The sequence below is a fragment of the Stigmatopora argus genome, chromosome 5 (assembly GCF_051989625.1).
Source record: "Stigmatopora argus isolate UIUO_Sarg chromosome 5, RoL_Sarg_1.0, whole genome shotgun sequence".
NCBI lineage: Eukaryota > Metazoa > Chordata > Actinopteri > Syngnathiformes > Syngnathidae > Stigmatopora > Stigmatopora argus.
In genome coordinates this window covers 18,176,606-18,186,638 of record NC_135391.1, presented here as the reverse complement: position 1 = coordinate 18,186,638, position 10,033 = coordinate 18,176,606, and the positions used below count along the sequence as shown (strand labels likewise).

The window sequence follows — 10,033 nt, the reverse complement described above, 5'->3', positions numbered from 1 at the left end:
TGTTAATAGAAGTTACTGTAGAGAAATAACTGCCAATATTCAAAGTGCATTCCGGGGCTTTGCTATCTAAACAGTATTTTATTATGGCTTCTTCCATACACATTTGGGTTTATGAATTTTGGCACATTGCCATTATATATTGAAATATATTTTTATTTTTACTATGCACAGGTGAAGGCATCACAAATTCTGGTTTATCATAAAAGTGAGATGGTTGTGAAATTAATGTTTTTTTCTCTAAAATACATGAAAAACAAAAAAAACACTTGGAAATCTAAAGTTATGTCAAAGTGCACGTTCAGTTGATTAGAATTTGATCATTGTCGAATGTCTTTGGCGTAAAATGGCTACTAAATTTCAATTATTGTCCTTTGCTGACTAATAGCAAGAATAAGACATCTAGCTACATAATATGATATTTATACCCGAGACATTATCAAACATTTGAGTTTGAGTAGTTCATCACTTCTCTGTGTGGTTCAAGTACACAATAAAAGCAAAGTCTATTATTAATCTTATCTTTTGAAAAGAGTATACAGGACATAAAACAATGCAAATAGCATAAATATAAAAACATATTTAAGCAATGGAATATGAGTAATAAAACCTACATAAATTTTAACATTAGGATAAAATGTGTCTTATTTTGAATCCTAAACCGGAAATCAAAGTATTTATCAACTACCCACCCGAGAATCGTCGCGTGCGCATATCGTCCTTGATTGTTTGACCCACACGAAGAGTTTCGGTTTCCTATTTTTTGAGTCCTTGTTGCGTAGGACGTCAAAAACTCGGGTTTAATTTTGACACCCGAGTCGATTTCAAATCCCGAAACGAGCTTTGTTGAGTCGAGCATAGCTAGAATGTGTGCTAGCAGTAGGTCAGTGATGGCGTTCTTCCAACGATGCCTGGCGCTTAGTCACCAAACCCGCATGAGCACCAAGTGTGTTCTCTTATCACGACCCTCGTGGATCTTCACTGCGACCGGGACAACTGTCGGTCAAGTTCCTCAGGCATTCTGTCGTCTACGGTACTCTGCCCTTTCTACAACTAGCGAGCGTAGCCTGTGCAGTAAGGTGAGTTACTACAGCGTAAGCATCACCTGTTTTCAGTCAGTAGTTAATTTATTTACTGAAATAGACAACTGTAGACGTTAGATGGATCGATTTTTAGAACATCTTGTCTTAGTGCCATTGATGGTGATAGACATAAAATCCATTTAGACTGAGGGGCTGCTTAACGGCATTATAATTTTTTTGGACCACCTAAGCTAAAAGGGATTTTTGGTGAGTAAAATATGGCTATATTCTTAAATAATATTTCAATTGTATGAGTTTATTATTGATGATTTTTTATGTGTCGCAGCTGTAGCTGCAGTAGAGGTTTTATAGCCATAAAATAGTTTTTGAGGGTTGGATTGATTCCATCAGCTGAAGGCGCCGCTAGGAAATTCACGGACCGCCACTGCATTCTTGCTTAAGTTCATTTCAGAGTAAGTCGTTTTTAATATTTAAATCGGTCATTTTTTATTATTTTTAACTAGTGTCTTCCAAAAAGTATCTAATAAATATCTCATCTCATTTTCTGAACCACTTTATCCTCACCAGGGTTGTGGGGGGTGCTGGAGCTCATCCCAGCTGACTTTGGGCCAGTGGTGGGTGATAGGTTTATCCTTAGGTATTTCCAAATTCACCTTTCGATAAAAGAGGCATCTGAAGTCATATCTTTTAATTCTTGCAAGAAGAGAATACATCCACCTGCGTCTCCGGTCAAGATCATTCTAATAACTCAATGTCTCTCTCGCTAACTTATTCATAAGATTTTCACACCATGCCCCACAGAAGTCTAAACATTTTTAGAGTCTCATAACAATTTATCTCAGTTCTCAAAACAATTGTAGGTCTGTCGAATCTTCCCAAGAGAGTTTTGATGTGAACCATCCTGAGAAGATGATGCTTCCCAAAGCAATCCACCGTTCCCAAGAGCGCTTGTTGTGTACCATCTTCATGTTTTCCAAAATAATCCACATTTCGATGTGAACCATCTTGATGTCCAAAGCAATTCACAGTCCTCTTGATGCGAACCACAGTTATTACTTTTGCAAGAGATGTATTAAAATGCCCTTTGTATTAATGTCAATAACTCTTCGTTGCAAGCACATATAATATAATAATATTGATACACATCTATAATAATGATAAACCTAACAGTGGGGGACACCCTGAATTGGTGGCCAGCCAATCACAGGGCACAAGGAAAGAAACAACCATTCATGCTCACACTCATACCTCGGGGCAAATTAGTGTCCAATCAGCCTACCATGTATGTCTTTGGAATGTGGGAGAAAACCCACGCAGCCCCGGAGAGAAGATGCAAACTCCACAGAGGCCGACGCGCCGAGCACTCAGCCAGCTGGGCCTCCCCTGATAAATATCTTTGTATAATTTAAAAAAAAAGTGTGGTGTACATGTATTTGTGGGTCTTCAATCAATCAAAAAAATATTTTGTGGGACCTTTTTAACATCAAAGTATAATGGTGTGGAATGTATATTCCTATGGGCAATTTAAATATATATTTGTATATATGTATGTATGTATGTATGTATGTATGTATGTATGTATGTATGTATGTATGTATGTATGTATGTATGTATGTATGTATGTATGTATGTATGTATGTATGTATGTATGTATGTATGTATGTATGTATGTATGTATGTATGTATGTATGTATGTATGTATGTATGTATGTATGTATGTATGTATGTATGTATGTATGTATGTATGTATGTATGTATGTATGTATGTATGTATGTATGTATGTATGTATGTATGTATGTATGTATGTATGTATGTATGTATGTATGTATGTATGTATGTATGTATGTATGTATGTATATATATGTATGTGTGTATATATATATATATATATATATATATATGTATGTATATATATATATATATATATATATATATTTATGTGTATATGTATATATATATGTATGTGTATGTATTTCTGTATATATGTATATTTATGTATGTATATACAGTGGTACCTCTACATACGATCTTAATTCGTTCCGAGACTGAGCTCTTATGTCGATCTTCTCGTAACTCGAGCGAACGTTTCCCATTGAAATGAACTAAAAACTAATTAATTCGTTCCAACCCTCTGAAAAAACACCAAAAACCGGATATTGGATTGGAATTTTTGTTAATTTCTTCTAATTCGCCATCTATCAACAAAGTAACAAATAACTAGTGGTTTAATAATGATAAAATGTTTTTAATATAACTAAAATTAGACGCATTTCGCGGAGGATACACAGGGGGACATAGAAGCAGGCGGGGGGTGTGGGAGGAGGGGCGGTTCGGGGGTACTTTATCCACGGCAACGCACTTGTAACCGAACAAACACATTTAAATTAACTTAGATTAATATATACAGACACACTCAAACATATGATTAATGTAAATTTACACAAAACTGAATTTATTTATTTTTTTACCTTCGTTCTGGCCGGGTTAGCTGTTTGCCACGCCTCCACCCTCACGGTCGCTATCGATGGGCTGTTTGCTGTTGTATTCCCTTCAAAATATTCCGAAAATGATGCACACAAATGTCCTCACAATAGGATAACACCACTTATATAGGGCTCATTGGATGCAAACACTACAATGGGAAAATCAAAGGAACTTTAATTACTTTTTAAGGTCTCTAAGCTCTATTTTAAGGTTTTTGCTTAGTTCATGTCATTTTGCTCACGAACATGAAAGCTCTGTTTTTGTTTTATTATTCCAAATCAAATTTTAGTTTGAAATGTGTTGCTGGATTTATTTTTCATTCTGTTACTCATTGTCTTGAAGGCGTCATGTGAGGAATATCCTCCTCTCCCAGCCTACCAACCTGAGACACCGACTGCCCAAAAGAAGGAGGTGTACATTGTACAGGTGAAAGGCCTCCCGTGGTCGTGCACGGCTCAGGACCTGCTGCACTTCTTCTCAGGTGAGAGTAACATGCATTGCTTCATATCTGGCGATACAATTCGTATCAAGATTAACAGGTCATGATTCGATACACACAGAGGACCAGTGTGAGCAACGTGCAATGTAATATCGCAATATATCGCTAAATACATTTTTAAAAACAGCTTTATTAACACCTAGCGGAGCATACATTCGTTCAGCCGCTTAACCCCCGTGTCTCTAGATTGTCGCATCCGCGACGGCGTGTCAGGCGTGCATCTGACGACCGACCACCAGGGAAGGCCGTCCGGACGCGCTTTTATGGAAATGGAGCACGAGGAGGATGTCGGCAAAGCGCTGGAGAAGCATCGGCAGTACCTCGGACCTCGCTACGTGGAAGGTTTGGAGAAAGTGGTTTTTTTAAAAATAATTTTAATTTTTTTTAAAGGCTTTTTGCCTCACGCTTCTTCTCTTCTTCCATTTCAGTGTATGAGGTGACAAACAGCGACGCTGAGGGCATCCTGAAGAAAGCGGCATTGTACCCCGCCGACACCAGGGTGGTCCGAATCCGCGGTCTCCCCTTCACATGCACCGAGGACGACATTGTGCGCTTCTTTTCTGGTAATGATATTGTTGTCCAATTGAAGGCCAATGCAAGAAATGGTAACAAGTTTTGTAATTTTGCATTTTATTTTATTGTGGTCAATTCAGATGCCAGGTTTATGAAAGGGTGTTTTTTTTTTCCAATGATCAAAGATAGAGACCTGTCCTACAAAAACATAACATGAATTTACTTTTAAAAAATATATACATAAAGAACCATTGAAGGACCATATAAGTATATGAAAACAATTTTAATTAAGAGACATAGGAATTAAATTGAAAAAATGCAATTAAAAACTGAAAAGTCCTAAACCCCCCCCAAAAAACATTCTACCAAACTATTCACTCATTTTCTATTCCGCTTATCCTCACAAGGGTTGCAGGGGTGCTGGACACTATCCCAGCCAACTATGGGCAGCAGGCAGGGTACAACCTGACTTGGTGGCCAGCCAATCGCAGGGCACAAGGAGACGGACAACCAGTCATGCTCATACAAATAACTAGGGACAATGTAGCGAGTTCAACCACCCTACCCTGCGTGGTTTTGGGATGTGGGAGGAAACCAGAGTTCACAGAGAAAACCCACGCAGGCCTGGGTAGAACATGCAAACTCCACACAGTAAAGTCCTAACCCACCAGGTGCCCTCGAACTCTGAACTGTGAGGTGTGCGTACTACCTACTCGTCCACCGTGAGTTCATAGGAAAAAACATTTTAAAAAAATAAATACAGTCGTACCTCTTCTTACAAAAGGAATTGGTTCCATAACTTTTTTGTAACTTGAATATTTCGTAAGTAGAGCAGTACTTTAAATGTAAATTATTTAATTCGTTTCACAGTCCTCAAAAAATACCAACTAAATGATCAATGTTCCACTTTTGTATGAAATATGTGAGAAACAGACAGAAATGAAAGAATATGATTTATTAAAGTAATTAAATGAATAACAAGCATCCAAAAAACTATTATCTTCGTGCAGTAGTACAGCACAGTAAGGAAGAAGCTAACGTTAGCACACCAACACATGCACATAAACACACCTAAAAAAATTATGAATTCAAAACAACTTAGCATTAAATACAACTCCAAAGGCATAAAAGTCTCCATCTCGCCGTTCAATACAGAAAGACCATGCCAAGGATTCGTCGCTTTTAATGCGACCTTCTGCTTCAATAACGTAACGATTGATGCTTGGTAGGTTACGGCCAGTCATATTGCCTTTCAATATCCGTCAACCACATGCCACTTTCTTCTCTTCCGTTTTCTTGATGAATAATGGGGCCCGCTTATTCATTTCATTCGCACCAATAATTTTAAATAAAGAACTCCGTGACGACAAACGGCAGTCAAAAGAGAGTTGTTGTTCTGAGACGCTCAAACCGGAAGTGAACCTAGCCGCAACAATGTTACCAGAACAATTTTGAAATAAAATAAACGATACAGGAAATGCATTTATGTTCAGGTGGATATCAAAGGGCGTTGTAACCTGAACATTCCGTACCGAGAGGCATTCTTAGTAGAGGTACGACTATACCTATAGAAAATATTTAAAATTAAAGTCATTTATTAGGGTAGAAAATATTTGGGAGAAATATATAAAACATAAATGAGAGTGACAAAAATCAAATAAGATAACTAAAAAGAAAGAAGAAAATATCTCATCTCATTTTCTGAACCGCTTTATCCTCATTAGGGTCGTGGGGGGTGCTGGAGCCTATCCCAGCTGAATCCGGGCCAGAGGCAGGCGACACCCTGAATCGGTGGCCAGCCAATCGCAGGGCACAAGGAGACAGACAAACCTAGGGGTAATTAAGAGTGTCCAATCAGCCTACCATGCATGTTTTTGGAATGTGGGAGGAAACTGGAGTACCCGGAGGAAACCCACGTAGGCCCAGGGAGAACATGCAAACTCCACGTAACCTGGATTTGAACCCAGGACCCCAGAGCTGTGAGGCCGACGCACTAACCACTTGCTCGCAAAATCCTGTCGTTTGAACCAGCAATCATTAAATCTGCATTTACCCATTGCTTATATTTTGTCCAACTGCCATTCGTCTTGCATTACTCGACGACCATTTGCGCCTCGCGCCATTATCCCGTGACGTGCTACACACTTCCGCTTCACGTCTGTAGTTTTATTGTGCTTTCCGCTAACAGTGATTTCCGCTAACCGAACTACAAGGACAATAAGCCACCCAAAAAACGGAACGGCGTGATAGACGCAAGAAAAATATTTAAAAAATGTATTCTACATCGATATTTTGCACTTGTGACGTGAACCGCATCATATCATTGGCTGGACATAGTGTTTGTCACACTGTAATTACCGTTTCTTGTCGTTTATCAGTGACAGGCTGCCACTCTGAGTTGCGTTGCAAAATGGCACGGAAGAAAATTGTAATGTTTATTTCTTTTTTTACAATTCAGGTTGGATTTTATTTTGTGCGCGGAGAACACGGGAGTAGTGCGCAATCGCACACGCGTGCGTCTTAGAGTGAACATTGCCAGTAACTATTTGTGTATGTTTATCAGGTCTGGAGATTGTGGAGAAAGGCATCACCATCGTGCTCAATAACAGAGGGAGAAGAACCGGGGAGGGTTTTGTGTGGTTTTCCTCACAGGAAGCAGCTGATGAAGCTTTGCGCCGAGACAGAGATCTCATAGGAAACAGGTCAGACATCATTTTTATACACCTGCAACATAAACATTGATTTAACGTCAATTTTTTTCTACCGTGCCAGATACATTGAAGTATTTCCCAGCAGCAGTCGAGAGATTGATTCCAACTGGAGGAATTCTTCCCAACGCGAAAACGACTCAACAAGCGTGAAGAGAAGCAGCCCTGGTGAGACTTTAATTCTTTGAGGGGGAACTTTTTCTTTTTTTCATGGTCATTGTACTGGCTTCAAGTGAATGAGATTTCCACGATGACAAACCTGCCATTGAAAGCACTAGATCTTGGGGTGCTCAAACTTTTTTGCTCAAGGATGTACTTTTCAAGGTACCAACTTTGCGCGCGCGATCTACCATTTTTTCCGGGCCCCTGACAAAGCTCAGCAGTTATGTACAGTTGTACCTCTACTTACAAAATTAATTGGTTCCAGAAATTTTTTTGTAACTTGAAAATTTTGTAAGTAGGGGTGTACTCTATAGGTAAATTCTCTAATTCGTTCCACGGTCCTCACACAACTACCAACTAAACCCTTTAAAGGTGGTCAGTGTCCCAATTTTGTATGAAAGATGTGAGGAAACACACAAAAATGAGAGAAACGTATAAGGAAATGATTTATTAATGTCTTTAAATAAATAAAGCATACGAAAATGTGCCCTGCACCGCTGAAATAGTTCCCTCCAGGGCCGTCATTATGAACGACGTAATGCCCGTGTTTGTCCGCCGGATGGCGGCAAGAGTCCGTTCTACCAGAGCCGAAAGCCGTCGACTTTGTACTACATTTTAGACGTTTGTGTATTGTATTTACAGGTTTTAACCAAAAATTTGCATGCTGATAGAGGCCAACCACAGTTAAAATGAATTGGATTTCTAGCACCATCAATGGGTTATTATCAGCTATTTCTTCTTTCTGGTGTGAACTTAAATTAGTTTATTATTAGTAGTAGTGGACGTCCAATTCATTTGAACTGTGGGATGGTGGCAGCGAATGACTGTTCATAACAGGTCATAACAAAAAGTCAATTAGGATGTTGATGTTAATCACGTGGCATTGGAAAAATAAATTCTTTAAATTGGTTTATCACGAGTTGGCGTTCAATTCAATCCATTCATTTGAAGCGGGAGGGTTGGCATGCATGAGATGTCTTCTATAGTAATGAATTCACTTAGATTTAGTAGCTTTTAAGGACACGGGATGTCCATCATCAATGACGCTGAAAGTGTTCATTAAAAAAAAATTCAATTTTCAAATGGATTGGACATCTAGCGCCATGAGCAAATGAGTTAACCCATTAAGCACCAAAATACCAAAAGCAAGAAAGCAACAATGCGGACAGATGGCTTTCACTTATAAGTAGCAACTACAGTAATCACTCGAATATCGCAGTTAATGAAGACGATATGGCCACGATAATCGCAAAGTAGGGTCACCCCTATTAAAAAATATATGTATATATATTTTTTTACTTTAGTCCTGAGTCCTAGTAGCAAGAGTGGCTTCCGCTTATGAGTTTCAATGTGGATTTTCACATTTTTATGAACCTAAAAAAATATATATATATATATAAAAATATTCAGTACGGAGTCCTAGTAGCAAGAGTAGCTTCCGCTTACAAGTTTCAGCGTGGATTTATTTTTATGAACATAAAATAAATAAATATACATTTTTTTAACAATTATTAGCAGAACAAAATCTGCAAATTTTGTAAATAAGTAAAGTGAAGTTGCGATAATCGAGGGAAGACTACTATACTATATTCAGGTTACAAAATGCCTCTAAGGGATTTTTTTTTAAGTTCATAGAAATGTGAGAATCTACGCTGAAACTCGTAAGCGGAAGTCACCCTTGCTACTAAGACTCAGCACTGCAGTAAAATAATATATATATTTTTAATCCTAGCAGAAAAAAATCGCGAAATGGTGAATTCACGATAAGTAAAGTCGCGATAAGGGAGGGATTACTGTACATAATGCACCATGTTGTAAATTCTGACTTGCTTTTTTGCCACTTCAGTACTCAAATGGTTAATAGGATCTTATTTTGGATTCTAATGTGAATTTAAATGAGTTAATTGCCAGCCCAATGACATGGGAGGGTGGCACCAATTGAAAGGTTTGAAATGCTTAATGAAAGGTTCAACAAACTCCCATTGACATAAGAATGTTGTGCTCCATGTATTTTTGCTGGTGGTTCAGTTTCAAACCCCAAACTCTGCGACGTTTCCCACCACGTCCATGTGAGAGGACTTCCTTTCCACGTCTCTGGAGAGGACATCATCAAGGTAATCGATTTATGCAGCCTATTGCTTTCTCCCGTTTTGTGGAAAACAGTTTCATTGGGGTGGCAGTTTTTCAACCCGCTGGCAGTGTCCAAGATCCACCTGGAGCTGGGACCTGACGGCCGGCCTAGCGGCGAGGCTGACATCTACTTTGCCAACCATCAGGATGCCGTAGCAGCCATGTCCAAAGACCGAATGTTCATAGGTGAGTCTTTGTACAGTCAATCAAGCGCTTTTTGGATTTCTACCTGGTATATTGAAAGCAACTTAATGCATGGATGTTCCCATTTTAGGTGAAAGATATCTTGAGCTCTTCCTGAATTCAGTGCCTGAAAACCAAAGGTGAAAGAGATTCCAAACGCGGTAAGACTGCCCCGGCCCCTCACACCCCAATGTTGCACTTCCGTCCTAATACCAAAATATTTTTTTCTACATGTTGGCTGACACAGAATGCAGTTTTGTCTACCCCAAGTACTGCATCCCAAAATAAAGCAATCCTGGTTTGAATCTGCCCA

The 10,033-nt window shown here is 38.9% G+C and overlaps 1 protein-coding gene across 1 annotated transcript; it reads left to right on the top strand.

Moving 5' to 3' along the window:
* The first annotated feature begins 665 nt into the window (after positions 1–665).
* On the top strand, positions 666–10,025 carry grsf1 (G-rich RNA sequence binding factor 1). The gene is made up of 10 exons (XM_077600135.1): positions 666–1,076; positions 3,868–4,006; positions 4,211–4,366; positions 4,453–4,587; positions 7,101–7,239; positions 7,310–7,413; positions 9,436–9,521; positions 9,588–9,723; positions 9,812–9,881; positions 9,968–10,025. Exons 1-9 carry the CDS (start codon positions 864–866, stop codon positions 9,862–9,864), a joined length of 1,161 nt encoding a protein of 386 aa, XP_077456261.1. The 5' UTR covers positions 666–863; the 3' UTR covers positions 9,865–9,881; positions 9,968–10,025.
* The last annotated feature ends 8 nt before the right edge of the window (positions 10,026–10,033 follow it).

Excerpts from the sequence above, each read along its gene's own strand:
- grsf1 (XM_077600135.1), top strand. The coding sequence starts at position 864 with ATGTGTGCTAGCAGTAGGTCAGTGATGGCGTTCTTCCAACGATGCCTG. Across the intron at positions 7,240-7,309 it reads AGAGATCTCATAGGAAACAG|ATACATTGAAGTATTTCCCA; the intron begins GTCAGACATCAT and ends CTACCGTGCCAG. Across the intron at positions 9,724-9,811 it reads CAAAGACCGAATGTTCATAG|GTGAAAGATATCTTGAGCTC; the intron begins GTGAGTCTTTGT and ends TTCCCATTTTAG.